This window comes from Fistularia commersonii, chromosome 4, assembly GCF_037954325.1.
Source record: "Fistularia commersonii isolate RoL2024-O1a breed Wild chromosome 4, RoL_Fcom_v1.0, whole genome shotgun sequence".
NCBI lineage: Eukaryota > Metazoa > Chordata > Actinopteri > Syngnathiformes > Fistulariidae > Fistularia > Fistularia commersonii.
The window spans coordinates 15,069,911-15,090,483 of NC_141287.1; the positions used below are offsets into that span (position 1 = coordinate 15,069,911).

Sequence of the window (20,573 nt, forward strand, 5' to 3'; positions counted from 1 at the left end):
GACAGACTTGGCGTCACAGATGAAACGGAGGACGTGATGTACATCGATGCAAGAAAAGGAGAGAATTTGGATAAAACAGCCAAAGCCATAATAGGTAAGTGACAGCGGTTGCTCAGCTGTCATGTGAAATCTGTGCTCTTGTTGATCATAGACCTGTCGTCCCCCCCCCCCATAAATACCATCCAGATGCAAAAACAACAACAACAAATGCAGTCAATGTACAGCAAAATCAAGATTTTATCCAAAAAAAACAAACAAGGAAGCAGTGGGATTGTTTCTCTCCTGTGCCTCTTGTTCATGTCCTCCAATTGTTTCAATCCCAGAGAGGACGGAACTGCTGCGACTTATTTGCAGCGACCACAGATCATTCTCAAAACAGGCATCAATTTTAACTTTTTTTGTTTATCTGAAAATAGAAACACTGGCTAATGAGAGGCGGTCTTTGGTATACTCCAGAGCAAATGTTTGCCATTAGTGTTGGATAAATCAAAAGGAGGTTTGAATGAAGCAAATGCAGTGGTTGAGATTTTGAATATGCCGATATTAATTAATCAATTCTCTTTATAGTTTCTTGGGCCACTTAAAAGCGTGGGTTTGAATCACTGCGGACCAATCATATTGACCTTTCACAAGATGCATGCAGAATATTTTCAAACTCTGAAACCGTAACTGACCAAAAGCATCCAAATCAGTCGGATTTACACAGCGAGGGCGGTCTCTTTAAGGTTTACTAAGCAGGTGGTTTCAAACTATCTCACGAGTGTGTCATGTGCAATTAATTTGAGTTTGCTCTCTGGGCCAAATGTGCTTCGACACGCAGCGGACGGGTGCAGCACCGGGTCACCTGGCGGAGTGCAAAGCGTGCATCCGGGCCGAATTAATATCCCGCCCAGACGGCAGTTTAGATGGGACTTCTTCCTTCCCCGATGCCCTCTCTCTCTCTCTGAATTTTTTTTTTAAAATAAGAAATGCAAATGTTTCATATCAGTTTCACCTCTTAAATGTATCCAAAACTGATTTATTACAAATATCATACAGACATTAACACCTGGAGCTCTATGTCAAAACATGATAAAAAAAATAAAAATAAAAAAAAACATAAATATGAATTTGGTAGACATCTGAAAATATTTTTTGAACTATAACTAATCCTGTTGTGAATTATGAGTCATAAAAACAGCTAAGGGGATGAAAGATTCCACCATTATTTCAAAATTTGAACGCCGTGAAAAATGACATGCTGGCACGTTAACGTGTTCTATTAACCCTTAAAAGACGGCGGCTGAAGATGAGCTCATCCAAAATTGCTCAATAGGTTTATGAAGATCAGCATTAAAAGTTGAATGACCTGCTGAGCAAACAAATAAGACATTGCTTGATGACCCCCCCGTCATTTACCTCTGCAAAGCCTTTCCTGAAGATGGCTGAGTCCCAATCAGACATTTCCAGCCCTTTTCAATGCTTCGAGGTTCAATTTGCAGAGATGACACCAGACATGTCCTTCTTTTAAAGCTCCGAAACACCATCAGTTCATTATTTGGTCCAATTAGACATGTGTCAGATGCTGGATTAAAGTTTTCTGACCATTACACCGGAACCAAAAGGTTTTTGGAGTCCGTACGAGTGGGTATCTGTACCAAATCTGCTTTCTGGTGATGTGGCATTAAACAATAACAGACAAGCCAAACCTTTTCACATATTTCCTGGGAAGCAGCGTCCAAAAACTATTCTGGCCGGGTCAGACTTCAAAAATATACCATCAACTTGAATAAAGGAAATGTGCACAGGGTACAAATGGACGGTGGTATAATAAACTTTGAAAGCCTGTGTGTTGTGTCTCCGGGAAGGCAGCATCAACAACTTTGTCTGAAATCAAAAAGTCAGCACTTTAAGAGAAGCATGAACTTTTCAGACATGTGGCTTCAGGTTGTGGAGGATAGATGCGAGGTTGACGTGGAGAAACGTGTGCGTGCGGTCGGCTTTGCGATGGAGCTCTTGTATCTGGAGATGTAGCGCCGACAGCCCAAACAGATGTCTGTTCTTTCTGGATGAAAAAGAAAAGAAACCTCTTCTTAGTCAGAATACAATCAATGGAGCACATCAAGCATTCAGTCATGCAAAGGTATTCATCATACATCTGTACAGGGGCTGGATACATTTCATGTACAATATAGGGGATAACTCTTGAGTTAGTGCGAACAGCTTGCACCGGATGAGGCCTGACGATAAAATCCTTCCCTTGAAATCCCACTTCTGATTTTTCTTGTCTCGATCGTGACACAGCTGACCGAGTTACTGACCAACGGACCAAATGTTATCTGCAAAGCGCAGAACGTCCTTGGGAAGGAGCGTTGAACGGCAGACGCAAAAGGTAGTTAGGGCTGGTCCACTCTACCGCCACAAAGATAACTACCGTATTTTGCGAACCACATTTTACGGCGCAATATCAATGAATGGGTCGTTTTTCAATCATAAGGCGAACTGCATTTTAAGGCGCATGATCAAACATAATGTATATAACCCAGAACGAAACAGTCAGTTTAGTCCAACTTTATTCATCTCACATTGTTCCCTTGGAAACTTTGTTTGGTCTTCTTTACTTGGCTTCAGTTCATCTGCTTGCTTCCTCCACTACACATACCATTGAATCATTTATGTTCAATTCTTTCATGGCTGCTCTATTCGTATGATCTACTGCGTGACTGATACCCTTGAGTTTGAATTTCGCTTCATAAGCATGTCTCTTAACAGTTGCCATTTTTCATTTTTGGGGGTCCTCATACACACAAATGCACAGTAATATTACTGCGCTGATGCTTGAGCTGCCCCAGATCAGGTTAGGCACCAAGTTAGGCTATGCAGTGTGTGTGTACGTCTTTGTCAAAAAAAAAAACAAAAAAAAAAACAAAAAAAAAAAAACCACACAACAGCTCACTAACCCAAGCTTACTGTTCTGTATATTTTCTGTGCATCTTGTATTTGCAAGTGTTATTTGCAGTCCTTATGTCCTCTATTGTAAGTCGCTTTGGATAAAAGCTTCTGCCAAATGTAATGTAATGTAATGTCATGTAATATTATGTTGGAGCACAGGACATACCAGTATTACAAAAAGTGGTGGAGGTAAGCGTACTACGTACGGTTCTCTGATTGATTTATGGGTGCCAGTGATAGCGGATGCCCAAAATTACTGTGAGGTTGGAACACTGTTGTATTCAAGTACTACATAATTAGTTATCTAACCGTTTTGACCCATATTCAACCCAAGACCGACTTTAATACGACGTCCTGGTGTCAGGTGGGAACGGTCCGACAATCAATCAAGCGGACCAAATTCCCACTAAAACATTACGACAGATGTTTGAGCGCAGTGTACAACAAAATTGGTTGGAGGTCAGATGATTTCTGAGAAAATTTAGGGATTTTAAGTGTGCCTTATAGTGGGGGGGAAAAAAAAAACCTATTGATCTGCAACTCTTTCTGTAATTACACTGAAACAAGAATTTCCTCACTGGCTTAGCAACCACTTATCACATCCCGTTATGATGTGGCCTGGTTGAATAGAAAAACGACAGATAATCGCACAGGTATGTTGCGCAGCCGTACCCCTGCGAGGGGACGAGTGCAGACAGAACGGAAATTGTTATTCCCGATGCGGCTCCTGAGCTAAGTGGTGTTATTATATCCTTTATTACAGCTAAAGACTGACTTCTTCATTTTTGTCAGCCTCCATTTCGCACAAACAAATACTTTATTAGGGCTTTTAGGTGGTGATGGAACATTAAGTGGACAGCGTGTTATGTAATGGATGGAGGAGAAACCAAGAAGCGTTTTAAAGTGTGTATACCTGGACGGGGGATGTGTCTCTGATCATACACACACACACACACACACACACACACACACACACACACACACAGAAGAGTACAGGACTGTGTTTGCATACTGGAGAGTCAATGTCCGCACCTGATGTTCGAGAGCTTCTGTAGAAGGACGGAGAGCTTTTCGAGAAGGGCAAGGTCCAGATGAGGGTCCTTAAGAAGCCGGGAAGCCGTTTTGAAAAATTCTTCACAGCTGCAGGCCTCCAAAAAGGGATTAAGGTAGCCTTTGAGAAGAGAACCAAAGAAAACAATTTAACAAAGAATTAGAAACACATATTTGTAGTGAATATTCAAGCTTCTCAATGCATGCAAATCATCAAGGTCATTTTGCCATGTTGTACTGATTTACATGAGAATGAAATCACCAGCAAAGCAACCATGTGATCATACAAACCGGTCCAGGGACCCCGCTGATCACAGAGAATGCGATGGCTGTACGTAACAGGACTTCCAGATTACATTGTTAAATCTGGCCTTCGCTACATCCGAGCAAAATGTCACGCAGTGGGAGATCAAAAAGGAGGAAACTCAACATCAATCAGCGCAGATCGCAGTTGCACATTTTCAACACATGCGGATCCTGCCTGAAAATATGTTACTCCTCACAAACATTTGTTTCTGCTAATGTCGCTTTGAAAAGGCCGTTCCACTATCCGAAGCCATGCGTGGTGCTGGGCGAGTATAACCTGAGCAACAGAGGGTTCCTGCTTTCATCAAATCACAGCATGGGTTCTGCACGTGTTTGAACTCGGCAAAGTGGACTCTAATAACAAAAGAAGCTTGATAAAAATCAAAAGGGAAGCTCGGCCAAGGTTTTGTCATCACAGAAAACACTAACAAAGAATCTTGTTCCACTTTATCTCTTTATTTGTCCAGATTTAGAAGGTACTCTGTTTAGCACAGACATAAAAACCAATCGACCGGGTAGAACAATGGAAAAAACATGAAATAAATCACAGAAACAAGTTTTGACACGACAGTCTAGATGACAGGGGACGCAAAGAGCAAAAACACATTCAATTCATTTAGTCGGTCTTTCCTGTAATGAGGGACTCGAAGTGGACCTCCCGGACCAGAGGAAACCGGAGAACCTGGAGATGCCATCGCTTTCAGATGTGCCGGACGTTTCAACGTTAAGCACTGGTTTGTGCAGAGGTTTCCCAGTGAGGCCACACATTTTGAACACTTGGAATGATCTTGCTCTTGGACCACCAAAATCTGATAATGGTCTGCAGATGCAGTACACATTGGACAGAACATACAAGCTTGTAGGCTCATATCCATATAATAAAAATCTGCTTTGCTTGTATTGTTGAACGGATGCACTTCGCCTGTTGGGACACAAATATTCTGACAGCATAAATGATCTATAAATATGCATGTGTGGCTCGCAGTTGTTTGAGCAATCGGGAAATTAAAAATGTTCGTCTTGGTGATTCGGATAGCGTTCTTAAAAATTAGCGGCGGCGGTCATCTGCACACTACTATACCGAACTATGATGCTGTGATGATGATAGATATGTAAATAACGCTTCATAACTTTTTAAATTATGTTCAAATCTATATTTCATGGAGCTTTCATTAAGGCATTTCTTACTGGAAGCCTGCCGCGTCTTATATTTGATATTCAGTTCCAACTCCACATTTCTCTGAGACATCGATTATTTCTCGTTTTGATATTTGGCTTTAAATCCCATGCTTTTATTTAGACATTTATTACTTTGGATTATGATATCTAGTTCAAAGTTCACATAATCCAATACATGTTTTTTAATATTTCCCAGATAATTTATCAGGTAGAGAAGTCAGCGTCCGTTGGAAAGCTTGTGAAGACATCCAACATGCATAGGAGGCTGCTCTGCTGTAAGAAGCAGCATGAATTGCAGCTGCTGTTCACCCAGCATCATTCAAAGTTTATGAAAAACTGTCACTCTGTGTGTTTACACACAGAGTGTGTAAAACACATGTGTTTTCCTGTTCTCCTTCAGTGTGCTATTCACATGAACCGATACATTGTCACGATATTCATCTTAAACTGCTGCCATCAGACTACTGTGTGCGTGCTGTGTATAATTGCACCTTTTTGTTTTCTTTTATTAGCAACCTTGAGGTGTAAGCCGCTCTCCCTCTTCCTTACCCCTCATTACTGCTTGTAAAACAAAATAATTAGCAAGGTTTTCTAGACGTACAGTTCCCTCTAAACACAACCGTGGACGTGTACACCCACAGCGCGCTCTGGTCCAGGCCCCCTCTGGCATATGGTTTGCTGTCCATTAGCATACATTGCTCTTAAATGATACGGCTCATAACCCTGCTGAATTTGCCTTTCTAGGGAACGCGAGGCAGCTGCTTTGTCTGTCAAGTATTTGCCTCCTTTTAAAAAAAGCCAGGGGGTGGTGGAGGTCTGATTTTTTACGACTTAACCTGCAAAGGCACTGGCATAAATCACTGTAAACAGTGATAGTAAAGAGAATCTATAAATCTAGTCAAGAAAAGTAGTTAGCCTTCAAGTTCCCAGCATAGCTTATAGTGGGATTTAAAGTGGCGCAGCTTTTCAATGAGGCGCTGTGGCACTTTTCCAATTAAAATTTACTTTTCGTTTCCAAATTTACTGGTTTATGACTTGTTGTTGCAAGATTAATTGCATTGCCTCTACGTTTTTATTCAAGAAATTAGCATGAAATTGTATGAGTTATGGTCAGTTACTGAGGACAAATTATCCATGCAAACTGCCGGCAAAGCATGGACACTTTCATACTTATTTAATGCCTTTCTAAAATTTCACTCAAAGTGCAATAGTGTTGCAGCACTGACCCAATACTCATCATATATCATGGTTTTTCAGGTGATCGTTGACCATCAGTAAATTTGGTTGGACTTAGTTCTTCAATATTTTCAACAAGTTGTACATGTCCTTATCTCTGTCTCGAACATATACCGTATTTTCCGGACTATAAGCCGCTACTTTTTTCCCACGCTTTGAACCCTGCGGTTTATATAGCAATGCAGCTAATCTATGGATTTGTCTTCGCTAACGGCCATCGGGGGCGGCCTAGCGGGAAGTGCAAAAATGAGACAGACGCAAGAGCTCAATGCAAAGAAGAAGATGCGCATTTTTGGCGAACTTAACGCAGCACACAAAATATTTTTCAACAACTATGTTTTTGCAGCCAATCGTAATCAGCGTGAATAGTGTATTTAAAGCTGCACCGAGGCCTGGATGACCAGCCGTGAGAAATCATTCATAAAAACTGGCCGCATGCGAAGAGCATCCTTTTCCTTGGTGTGCCAGCGGATGCTAACAAGGTGGAGCAATGTGAAAGAATCCACCATCACCAACAGGTTTCCAAAAGCTGGACAGCTGCGTGAAGAGACCAACACAACTCCAGAGGGAACTTTGCCTCGGGACGAAAGTGACATTGCGAGCGACACCGACAAGAGACTTAGAATGTGTGTGATGGACATTTTCTGAGGCTCTTTAACTCCGACACTGAAGAAGACTTCAGTGGTTTCAGGGTTTGATCAGCCATGTTGGAAACAATTGAGGTATGTTAATCAACATTTATAAAATCTTTCTGTGTAAATCTCTCATTTCACATCGTGGATCTCTGCGGCTTATAATCCAGTGCGGCTAATATATGTAAAATTATTTTTTTCTTTCAAAATTTAGGGGGTGCGCCTTATATCCCAATGCGCTCTATAGTCCAGAAAATAAGGTACAAATGATTTGAAGTATATTTCATACCGTCATACACAGTACATTGTTTTACATTCTTGTATCCTGACGTAGTGAGAGAGGATATGAAGGTAGTTGGTGTGAGAGAGGAGGATACAGAGAATAGGGTTAGATGGAGAAAGTTGACTCACTGTGGCGACCCCTGACGGGAAAAGCCGAAAGAAGAGGAAGAAGAAGATCCTGTTTATCTACCATCCGAGCGAAAATCTGAAGCATATTTATGAATTGTGTGAAGAGTGACGCTAATAAATGGGAAATATGTGGAAAAAAAAGACTTGCCAATAAAAAAGACGAAGTGCTTGTGGATGTATTTGAGAGTACTTACGGGACTCTTCTGAGAGCTGCATCAGAATATTTATAGGTGCCTTGAGCCCGCCGTGGCCACCTTGTAGTGTCGACAGCAACACTTGCACTCCTCCATAATGGATGAATAAGCCTCGACTCTCCTTACACAGCAGCTCAGTATGGAGGTTTTCCAGAACCCGGGTCAGCACATCAGCTGTCAGCAAGTTCGATGGAACAGGGAAAAATTATGACACCATGAGACGGGAACACTTTGAACACTGGGTTTTGCGGGGGACTTAACCGCGGTATGTGCCAAAATAAGCTAAGACATTAAATCGCTGCTTAAATGTTCATGAAGTTTTACTACATTTTCACAAAGATTCTTATGGACTTCAATCTTTTACAGTATTTGCCTGTTTATTGATATTGGGAAAATTTGACTTGTAACGATCCAGGATGCGAAGGACACTGCGATAGTTTTGTCCTCCTGCAATTACAGTTCCACTCATTAAAATGATTACTCACTGCCTGCCTTCGCATTAACCTCAGTAACAATTCAGTCTTTTGACGTTATCGTAATATTTTAATGGTTTAAAATGTATTACTGAAACATATGCATGAAGTGGGAACGTTGCTTTTATGGCATTCAAGAGTAAAAATGCGAGAGGCTTCCGCAACACAATGTGCTTGGGGTCAAGAGCGGCATCACTGCATCTGTGTTTTCACAACCAGTAAATTGGAAGTGTCATTACAACATCAGTCAGGCGAAGAGGTTTTATCTCTGCGGTTGGGTTCTTGTCTCTGTGGGCAGATTTCACATATGTAAAGAAAAGACAGGAATTTCAGTTGTTTTTTGGAGTACGCTTTTTTTTTTTTTTTCCTTTTTCTTGAATGTTCAAAGAACTGGATTTACACAACCTGACTCCTGCTATGCTTTTCAGTTTTGATCTGTTTCATATGGTTGGTATCCATTACTTGCAGACGGTCAGAGGGACAGCACTGGTCAGGCGTCTTGGAGTCAATGTCAGAGAGGTCAGATTGAGACGGGTTGCGCACGGGAAGAGGAGAGAGAGGAAGTACATTGATCGAGAGAAGGATGTCATAGGAAGAATAGGGAAAGAGCGAAGAGGACATTTGTGGATGTGAAGGAGGACAAGCAGCTAGCGGGTACGACACAGGAAGATACAGAGATACAAGCTGAACTGAGTTTTTGCTGATTCCAAGGAAAAAGAATCATCTGAAGTTATTCACAGCGAGGCTCTCGTATTTCACTCAAGACTGGAGTGCGAGCCTGATGTGCAGATGGTCAGTTTGTCTGGCGACTGACAGACGGAGCAGCATCTGCTCCTGGAAGTAATGAATTGCTGATTATCGAATTTAGCTATTGATCCAGTGTGAGGGTTGATTAAACAGCCATAACAGGGGACAGGAGTTCAATGGACTCAGTGGAGGTGGCAGGAGAGAGGATGATAGGAAAGCTATCAGCATCATCTCAGCAATGGGCAGCTCCTGCAGCGACAGACTCCTTCACCCCAACTATGTGACAAGAGAGATTTCCGACCTTCCTTCGGGCTGCTGTTCATCTGTCAAACATCCATTTTCGCTTCCAAAAGACCTCCTCTTATTCACTCATCCATCCTTCCATACATACACTCGTAGATGTTGCTACTGTAAGCTGCTATCATCTGCTGCTAGTTTACATTTTTGCACCAGTGTTTATGTATTCTGCATTTTCAGCTACTTTTTATGTTACTGTTTAACTTATAATTATGTACATAACTAAGTCAATTGACCACCTACCTTCTGCTGTGTCTGAAGGGATATTTGATATTAGTCTATTCTCCAACATCAACTGAGTCTATGATTCTGCTCTCATGCAGAATGCTTGTGTAGTCTCAGAAAAAGATTTTGTTTCAATTCATCTCTTATTCTTTTCTGACTTATGAAGAAACACCATAAGTAATCAAGCAGCCTTAATACTGGACATTTAATTATCTGGACCTTTTTTCTTGGCCAACACAGAACCGTTGAGGTCAGCTTGCCCTCTATAGATAGCTTTCTTGTACTTATCAGATGAACTTTACTCCTTCTTCTTTCCATTGGGAGGGTAAAATCTTTACTTTAAAAGGGAAAATAATCCTTCCCTTCCTTCTTTTCAAAAAACTGGGCTGCATTAACCAACATCCATGAAGTTATCTTGATCGGAGAGATCAATTGCACCTTAATCTGGAGCTCTTTGTCCTGATGTAGTAGAATTTGATTTAATTTCTATTAATTTACAAAAGACCGTTTATCACTCACCTATGAGTTACACCATAAGTATGGTGGGAAGACGAATCATGAGGGAGCCACTTGCGTAATGCCTCAAATATAAAATATACCTTCAGTGATATATGCCATGAGAACTGAAAAAATCTTGAATATATCACTGTAGTTCCAAATACAAGACATGTCAACAAAATTAGTACATTTCTGGGAAATCCCCCAATCACTCTTCAACTCCCCGTCCCAATGAGTTCAATTCAGTGATTGACGTGATGCAATCAAACAAAGCTAGAAACCAAGATGGGCTACAGATTCTGAAAACACATAGGAAAGCTCCCACTATTACTTTTAAGCTGTGCCTCAAAGAAAGTGAGTTTTTTTTTCCCCAACAGCTCTGACAGAGAAATAAAATATTGTGGTCCCTAAGAGGGAAAAAGGCAGCCCGCCAGTGGATTTATTAAGACCCCTATGTGATATGTTCTATTATGCCAGTAGTGAAAAGGCTTTACAGAGAGAGACCAACTGAATTTCAATGCTGGTTTCCACATTCATTTGAGCTGTTCTTTTTTCACCTTATAATTATAGTATGTTTTTAATTATATAAGGGCTGTGAATGACTTATTACTTTAAATATACTATTGTATTTACATGCCTTACAAAACCTGTGTTACAGTATTCATATCTTGGCCCTCTGTCCTTCTGTCCCTTTGGAAATAAAGAAAACATGAAAACACAAAGTCAAAAGGTCCCTTATAAAGTGGGGAATATTATAGTTACAACGGCTCTGTTTCTGTACGCTGGATGATTGATGTGAATTCTTGGCGCCGAGATTGTGTGAAAAGTCTTTGCTACTGTCACTAGTCATGTTCTGTCACAATCGTTCTTTTTGAAAATTCTTTACAACTTCATTATTGTTTTTGCTAACCAGCATGACACCCCCCCCCCCCACTTCTCGAGGTCATATGAAAATAATATCCAATACTCCTTTTTTAGAACAATTTTGTTTTGTCTTTTTTTTTCTCGATGACAATCATAACTCAATTCTGTTTATCCAACACAAACCGTGGCAGTGATATATCTCAATAAAAACATGTGACGAAAGACACCTTGAGCGTTGAAATCAGATAAGAAGGTATTTCCCTGAGGTCTGATAGAAAAGCAGAAGACGCAGGCAGCATCCAACAAGTGACTTGAAGACATGGCATTTGAGTTAAGCGGCTATAAGCGTCTTACTCCTTCTAATAAAAAAGAAAAAAAAAAAGAATTCTGTGATTTCTAAACAAAGAAATCCATCACACACCTTGTGAAGATTTGACAAGCCACCTGTAGAGATTAGGATCTGGTCTTTGCAGCTGGGGAAAGGAGGCCAGAATCCCCTTTGTAGTAAAGTATGAGAACAAGATGAAATAATATACGATCTTCATAAAGTGGCGTGGAAATGGGACGAGGATTTGAACATGCTTCAGTTACTTGTTTAAATGTCCTTTCGAATTAGTTGTCTTTATGTTCTGTGTAGTTATATACAAGTATCCATAAATAACAATGGCTTTGTGAGTCATTTCCAATCTAATTCGGGTTTCTCACATAAATCCAAAACACTTGATCAACAGCCTTTAGATAAAACACATGACCCCTGCTGCTGCTTCTTCTTGATCTTCAATCTCTTTCTTTTTCCCTCCGACCCTCCTTCACTCCCTCCCTCACTTTCATTTTCAAACAGCAGACAGCTATGCAGGCAGGGTGAGCCGATGCTGACAGAACACAGGAGTCTGGGTGAAACTGCAACAATAGGCGGATGTGTAAGAGAAGGAACAATGCAAGGGAGCCTAGTTCAATCGTGTGCTGGGGAACATGCATGGACATATTAAGTCCTGGTTGCCATTAAAACTGCTGCTATATGTCTGTGTGCACAGGACCCCAGTCTTGAAAGCTTGGCATCACAGCCGAGGCATTTCTCAGCTTCGATGCCAAGCTCTCAAGACTCGGGTCCTGGGGCCTGGGCTTACTGTATTGCTTTTATCAATAAATGGATCAAAACACACTGCAAGTAAGACTGAACAACTAACAAGCACACACACACACACACACACACACACACACGCGCGCGCGCATCTTTCTTGGTCTACCCACCACAAACTTGCTGTTATTCATGGTATTCTAAATAATAAAGTGATTGCAGTCAGAGTGAAGGCCCTAAATTTAATTTCTAAGTTCTAAATTTTTTCTGGCTGCTACACTTTTTAGTCCTCAGTTTTGCAGCTTAAATATTAAGAGTGCGACCTCACCCTGTTTCTCACACACTCATACATATAAAGATTATTTATTCAAGATTGTTACTGTATGTAAATATTCACTGCTACAAACAAGCATGGAACGTGTCATGTAGACATATGCTCTGCAAGAACAACCTTTTGAATCAGTCAGTTCATAACTTTAGAAAATGCTTGTCAGTTTGTTATTTCAAACGCTGTCTTTCAAAGTACCTCGTGTGACGGTGCGGAGAATGATTAGTGTGGAGAGGATGCGAGTGTGAGGACACGGGCTTCGGTCAAGAGGGGCATTCCTTAGGGAGCGTCCTGCAGTCCCGTCACAGTTCTCGGTTTCATGTGGATCTTCACACCCGGAAAATGAGGCCCGGAACGTTGACAGTGCCTCTCCTAGCCGACGCAGAGTGGCAAACATGGCTGCATACTGCCGGAAAACACAGACAAGGACATTGTTTAAATACACTCATAAAAGGGTCCTTTCAGGTGCCTGCACTAACTTCTGTTACACAACTGTGGAAAAACGAGAGTGATATGCATATCGGGGTATTCGTCTATGCCATCAGTGAAAAATGAATTCACCCTGACAAGGAGACAGCAAGCTTCTCCTCCAGAAAATAAATGGAAGCAATAAACAAGTGCAGTGAACTGCAGCTGGCATCCAAAATTTATTCCCGAAGCAAGAGAAAGCTGTTATTTTTCAGACCTTGCCATTGGCGTCGCTCACTTTGTATCACCTCTCCTTAAAAATCTTCACTGGCACCCCTGACCTGAAATCACACCGCTTTCTCGGATGTTTCAATTCCGGCCTTATACTGGTTGGTTTCAGTAAAAACATGTTGCAGCAATAAAGGAGCATGTGATTCCAGTTGAACATCAAGCATGTCACTGAGCAGATACAACATAGCCTGACAAACAAATACGGTAAGTCCAAACTCACAGCAGAGACACCGGGGAACAAGACAGATGCTTGGAAGTTGCAAACAGCAGATTGAGAACTCATGTTTAAGGGCAGGAAGTGCATGCTGCTAGCTGGTGCCAAGGTTGCTGTTGAGAGCACGCTGGGTCAAAGATTGTGATGCAAGGTTTCCAGGATGGGGAAGGCGGACCTCATCTGGTATTTAGCAGGATGACCAACTGGCCAGCAGCGAGATGAGATAAATAAAAATCAAAGCTAGGGTCAGGATCGATATCACGATATAAAATGCATGTCTCATTGAAGATGTTTACTGCTTTAACCTCTTTAAGATGCAAAGCTATTGTTCGGTGCATGTTCTTAATGTCTCTTTGCTACTGGGGCTCATCGAAACCTGCAAGCATAATCTTTTGAGATGTCGTTTTCCAGCATATGGGGACACTGTCTGATTTTTCACAAAACAGAAGGAAGTCAAAACCAATGTGTGGATGCCAGGTCTGGGTGGGGTTAAGTGTGAATGAGAAGTCATGTTTGAAACAGATGGCACTGTACGATTGGATGAGCTACAAAATGTGAAGGAAACAGAGATACTGAAAAGACATCTTGCTCAGAGATTTTATAAGCATCTGGTACCAATATGACTGACAGCTCATTATTACTTCCCTTTTGTTTGCATAAAACACATATATGCTGTGGTGTCGTCGGTTGAACTACATTTTTGTTCTTCTGGAATCTAAAGAATACAGAGCATACCAAAGTGGCTCCGGATGGAGGAGGGAACAAGCTAATGCGGGTTACAAAAACAAGCCACTGTTCACCTAACAGTGACGGCTGGGGACTTAAGATGACCGCTTCCAAGATGGAAGACAAAGAGACTTCGGAAGCAGACATGAAGCCAGCAGTGAAGTGGGGAGGATAGTGGATATCCCCAGCCTGTGGTACAGTACGTAGCAGAGAGGTCTGAGGTGAAGGAGTCTACTGGGGGAAAAACAATGTGTGGGGTTTGGCCTCTGCTGTATCTTTGACAACCGGGTGGATAACCCCTTTAAATTAATGCAGGAAGAAAAACAGCAATAAATAAAGATCTTCAAAGATAGATGTAAATTAAGATAAATGAAAGAGCAGCAATGGTGAATATTGTCACTTTATCTGGTTCCATTTTACAACATCTAACTTGGTTTTATTTAGACCGTAGTGATTGTTCCTATTCCTAACTCTTCTCCTTCTTTCAGCTTTTCCCTTCTTGGGTCGCCACAGTGAATCAACCTTCTCCATCTAACCCAATTTTCTGTATCCTCCTCATACCATACCATACAATACCAACTACTTTCATATCCTCTCTCACCATGTCAATAAATCTTCTCTTTGGTCTTTTTTTTTTTGGTCTGGCAGCTCAATTCCAGCATCCGTCCTCCAATATATTCACTCTCCCTCCTCTGTGCATGACCCAACCATCTCCGTCTGGCTTCTCTGACCTTCTCTCCAAAACATCTAACATGTGCTGTTTCAATGATAGACTCATTACTGATCCTATCTATCCTGGTCACTCCCAAAGAGAACATTAGCATCTTCATCTCCTCGACCTCCATCTCTGCCTCTTGTCTTGTCATCATTGAAACTGTTTCTAGGCCATACAGCATCACTGGTCTCAGCCCTGTCTTGTCCACCTTTCCTTTCCTTTTGTCTGATATTCTTCAATCTCATAGTAGCCCTGACACTTTTCCAACCTTTCCAGCCACTCCAACCTGCTTGAACCCGTCTCTTCACCTGTTTTCCACGCTCTCCTACGCTCTGGACTGTTGACCCCAAGTACCTGAAATTCTCCAACTTCTTAATCTCCACTCACTGTAGCCTCACCGTTCCACCTGAGTTCCTCTCATTTGCACACATATATTCTGTCTTGCTGCGACTAACCTTCATTCCTCTCCTTTCCAGCGCATACCTCCACCTCTAGATTTTCCTCAACCTGTTGTCTGCTCTCACTACAGATCACAATGTCATCTGCGAAACATCACGGTCCATGGAGATTCCTGTCTAACCTCATCTGTAAGCCTGTCCATCACCACTGCAAACAAAAAAGGGCTCAGGGCTGATCCCTGATGGAGTCCTCCCTCCATCTTGAACTTCTCTGTTACCCTTACAGCATTGGTTGACTGGTTGTCATTAAAGAGCAGCACCCCTCTGTTTTGCTGATATATTGTTTTTGATATAAATGTGTGGCAGCCCCTTCCTCTATGAGGAACTTTTTTTTAACGGTGTAATTTTCCATCCGTTAGCCAAATCCACACTCAAATTGACCTTCTCTGCTGAAATTTCGCATCGTGGCCCCAAAGGGATCTGCAGATCATCTGATACACTCTGACATATTCACTGTTTGCGTTTGCATGTTATTTACAAAAGGAAAACCAACTCAACAATAAACACAGAATGCAAATGAGAAAATAATTACATTTTAGCGTTACCTGTGTGCAACTCTCAATGCGCCTCATAATCCAGTGGATGAAGCGGAGAAGGTTCAGGAGGAGGATGGGTTCTGACAAAGTGGGGTGGTGGAGCTGATCTACCAATAATGGAAGTACCTGAGAAAAAAAACAATCTTTGATTACTTTTAAAGGTTTGTAATATTTCGACAAATATAACAATGAGGATGCTTTCAGGTGGCCCTCCATCCAGGGGACAAAAAAAGCATTTGTCAGTAAGCAATTTGTCAACTATTGACTGACAAGAGCACTGTAATTACACCACTTGTCATGTAAATGCATTGTAAATAATATAATATTATATGGTAAGGAAAAATAATTGCAAACACAAGGGGGAGGTCTTGAGACATTCGTTTTCAGGTGGTATGAACCTGAAACGTCCAGATAGTCATTTCCGCAACTCAATATACCTTAAATAGTTGTCTGGAAATCATTTTCTTTCTACGACAAAAGGTCTCCTTGGGAAATATTACTTTTTAAAGAAAATGGGTCCATTATTAAGGGTAGGCTACTACTCTTCAATGCAATATGAGAGGGTTCTATTATCTCATGTAGATTTTACATACGGACTACAACTGGCAAAAAAGATTTTCCTTCCATCTGATCATGTTCTAAACATGATCCCTTTGTTTCCACATCAAAAGTAAAATAACAGTTGTCTGGTCAATGTCGGGTCCCTTGGAACTGTCTAACATGCCCAACCATCAAGCTCCTCTTTTCCATCTGCTTACCCTTTCAAGTAAATTGAGCCACTAGTGAAAAGCATGTGAGGTTACCGTAAGCACCTGAACACATCTGTCATTGAGCACAACCTCCAGGTTGACCTGTTTCTCTGCACTTTCTGGAATGGACAAGGACATCTGTCCATCAAGAATCCAGTCTAAGAGAAAAGCCAGGAGCCTCTCTTGTCTGTTTTGCAAGCTATCCTGCAGGGAAGAGCAAAGCGTGACAGGTTTTCGATTAGTTTCTAATTTTAAATCGACTTTTAAAATGTTAGAAATAAATGTAGTTTTAAAACTCAGTTTAATAATTTCCATTATTGGGCAGCTGGAGGCTGTCTGTCACTCGGAGTCATGAAGTAATATCTGTGCCTCATTTGTTTTCCTTGAATTCAAGGAAAAATGTTCAGAGCAAAAATGATGGCTGTGGGCAGACTTTCTAACATCTTCTCACACTTTGTGTCTGATGTAACCTCACTGTGGCCAACATCCTGTGGAATAAATGGTCTGCTTCACAATGCTGACAAAGGGAATCACTCAAAATGCCCTGCAGTTTTTGAGTAATTGTGCAAACATCAGATAGACTGACAAACGGCAATGAAAACATGACTGTCTTGGCAGCAGGAACAATGATTCACCGCGTCAGCTGGCAGACTGTGAGTTTTGAGGAGAACAAGATCAGCACATCTTCTAGCCAGGACGACCGTTTGATTAGCACCATGGGTTTCTTTATTTTTTTTTATTTTCATGACCATGAAAGAGCAAAGTAATCCTTCGTCGGAGGAAATCCACGTGAGTGACAGCGCAGACAAGTGCATGACAAACCAGAAACGAGTGTCCAAACTTCGGAAAGGTGATCCTGCGTCACCTTACTAGGCTTTCTGGAGGCCGCAGCTTTCTCCTTCTTGAGTGGCGTCAACTGGTCCATGCTTTCTTTACAACAACCTCTCGGTGTTGTGCGAAGTTCATATTTTGTCTAGGACCAAAACGCAATTTCATTAATCAAAACATGCGTAACGCAACCAAAAAAAAAATCACTGACAAATACTCATTATTCACTGTAGCCATGAATGCTTTCAACATTTTATGAAAGCTACTTGACACACTTTAAACAGGAAGTAAGACCTGTTAATGTGAGGATGTAAATGCCAAACTACCCAGACCATTGACTGCAACTATTAGGAGGTGCCATACAAAATTAGAATCCCCAGGGCATTTATGAACTGGTCCTTACCTGGAGATTTTCAAGGCGCGCCTGCACCCTCTTCGATATCCTCTCCAACTTTTGATTGCGTTCACTGATTTCACTGAGCTGCGGGTTAGGAACATAAAGCGGTCATGGTGCAGCAGCCTCCTGAGGCCCTTATATTAAATTTTCGAGCTCCATTACACTAAAGACTGTGTCATAGCGCCCCCCTCTGGTCAATATCACTAACTGCGCTCTTAAGGACGTACCACCACAAACCTTACTCATAAATTAAGACAATACATTAACACAAAACACAAGACTAAAGTTCAGGCTGATTAATCATAAAGCATCAATAGAAATCAATCAATTTTGATAACAATCAAATTCAAGACAGTTACATAAATTAAAGAATGTCTGGCATCTCTATCATTGTAAATACTCAGATGCTGTGAGACGTAAACATTTATGTTTGTATTTGCAAAGTGCTACAGTGATCATTTAAACATTTGCAAAACAAATTAAAATGTCAAGAATACACAGTTTCTAATCTAATCAATGTCATGAGACATAAAAGAGAGAAAAAAAAGTAGCTCAATGTGACAAGCCGAGGAAATTTGTGGTGAAATCTGAGGAGTTTGAGGCTTGGCACGTCACACAACCAAGCCTTTTTCAATGTTGAGCAACACAACTGATCACAGTGGATGAACAGTCTTTGTCTGTTCTGGTCATCATTCATACTACATTGTAATCCTCTACAAAAGCTTTCAAGGAATCATTGTCTGAGTTTTGCTTGAATGCAATAAACCCCTACACAACCACACAATCCAAAAGGAAGCCCTGCAACTGATGAAATACCTGTGTGAAGCATGACTTGGCTTCTAAGAGAAAATACATCAGTGTTCATTCCTTCATTTTAAATTATGTGTGTTCATTCATAAAATTTGAACATAAACAAGCAGTTAAATCTATTAACCAGTGAGCTAAGCAACCACTGGAATGTGCAGCAGTTGTAATCCCTCCTGTTTAAACAATTAACCTGTTTTTTCATGCTGTCATTCAGCGTCCTGATGATGTCAAAGCTGGACCTGAGCCTCCTGTTGTCCTTGTTCTTCTCGCGGAGAAGGTTCTGCAGCTGCCTTACCTCTTGTTGATGTCTCTGGTTACAGACACAAAAAAGACCAGGAAAAAGCTTCCGGTTAAACCACACATGTACAATTTCTCGTACTAATCACCGATTTAGTCTTTTTTCGAATGTGTATTTATTCAAGGCTGCCTGGCGTCAGTCATTATAGATGGGAATACAAGAATCGTGGTCATGCCATGTCACACGCAAGGTCGTATTAAATATTTATATCAAAACATTTAAATAATTTGAATTATTTCTATTTTATTCCTAAAAACAAGTGACCAGAGAAAGACTGGCACTGATCTCTACTGACATTCATTCAAATGTTCTCCCTTCCTTTTAACAAAAGAGACATAATTCAAATACCGTCCGCTTTTCAAATAAATACTCGATTGAACTGATTTCAATTTTCAAGTCAAATGTGAATATCCACTATTCATTTTGACCAATGAGGGAAATATATTTTACCCCTGTAAATTTAAAACCTAAATAATAATTAAGTTAATAAGATTATTTGGCTAAGAGAGCAGCCAAGAAGAGCGCAGGGTAGCTTCCTGGAGACAAAGAGTCACATGAACAGGGCGAAACCAGCTGGGATAAACTCCAAGTGTAAAATGTAGTTGGATGACAGTGTCTGTGAGTATCTGACCTCTTTCACACCCGTTAAGTGGGTATGAAACCTCTCCTCCAACCCTGTTAACATCCCCAGAGCCTCCTCTTGCTGTTTCAGCCTCATCTCTTGCTCTTGCAACTCTCTCTCCCGCTGCCGCTGGGTCTGTCGCTCAGCCTTCACAAAGGGACACAATCTATTTTCTTTCTATACTTTTATCAAACCAGAACAAGCAGCTGTGTTTGGATAAGTTGAGAAATATCCAGGGGAGGCAGTATTTGTCAAGAGGAAACCCCAGACTTTCTGTAGCTTCAGAAAATATGCACAACAAATACATACACTATGAAAAGACACAATTCTAGGTATTGAAATGCAAATGTTTCTAAAGCAGAACCTATCCATCCATGTTGTACTGGTTTTTCCTGCAATTTGGGTCACGGTGATGCTGAACCGAGAAGCACCGTTCACCCTGGACCACACATAAGGACAGACAACCATTCACACATCTTTCAATGTATCCCAATTAACACGCTGCATGTTTTTGGACTGTGGGAGGAAACCGGAGAAGCCGGAGGAAACCCACGCAGAAAGGGGGAGAACGCGCAAACTCCACACAGAAAGGCCCCCTGTGGGAATCCAAACAGGGTCCTCGGTGCTGTGAGGCGGAAGCGCTAACCACTGCACCAACCATGTCGCCCCCAGAGCAGAGTAATTGGTTCAAAAAATATTTCACAAAAACACAATAAATAAATGATGTCTCCTTCTGAAATCGTTTCAGAAGAATCAAACAAAAAATGTCTTTCTTTTTTTATAATCCACTCATTTTGTTTTCCTCTGACATTTTTTGTTGAAATTCAGACAATTTCTTTATTGTCTTAATTGATTTAATATTTTATAGAAGACACCATGCAAAATAGATAACAGCCAAGTCTTTTTAGATACTATTTCTTGGCCCTGCTCTCTTACCTTGAGTTGTTCATATACAGTTATCATCTCTTGGTAAATCTTGGTGAAAAATGAAGTCTGGCATGAGCAGGATAGCTGCTGACAGCGGGTTAACTTCCCATCTGCCTCAGTTCCCTCAGACCCAGGGCTTCCAGCCAGA

The 20,573-nt window shown here is 41.2% G+C and overlaps 1 protein-coding gene across 2 annotated transcripts; it reads right to left on the reverse strand.

The window, feature by feature from the left end:
- Positions 1-294: 294 nt before the first annotated feature.
- On the reverse strand, positions 295-16,734 carry ccdc138 (coiled-coil domain containing 138). Of its 2 annotated transcripts, XM_086145544.1 has the most exons (6): positions 16,610-16,734; positions 15,807-15,923; positions 12,648-12,855; positions 7,940-8,113; positions 3,964-4,102; positions 295-2,044 (listed from the first exon to the last, which is right to left on the reverse strand). In XM_086145544.1, exons 1-6 carry the CDS (start codon positions 16,682-16,684, stop codon positions 1,909-1,911), a joined length of 849 nt encoding a protein of 282 aa, XP_086001670.1. In that variant the 5' UTR covers positions 16,685-16,734; the 3' UTR covers positions 295-1,908. The 2 variants fall into 2 exon arrangements, 1 of the variants encoding a protein (XP_086001670.1); XR_015106058.1 differs by lacking the exons at positions 15,807-15,923; positions 16,610-16,734 and adding an exon at positions 13,135-13,291.
- Positions 16,735-20,573: the final 3,839 nt, after the last annotated feature.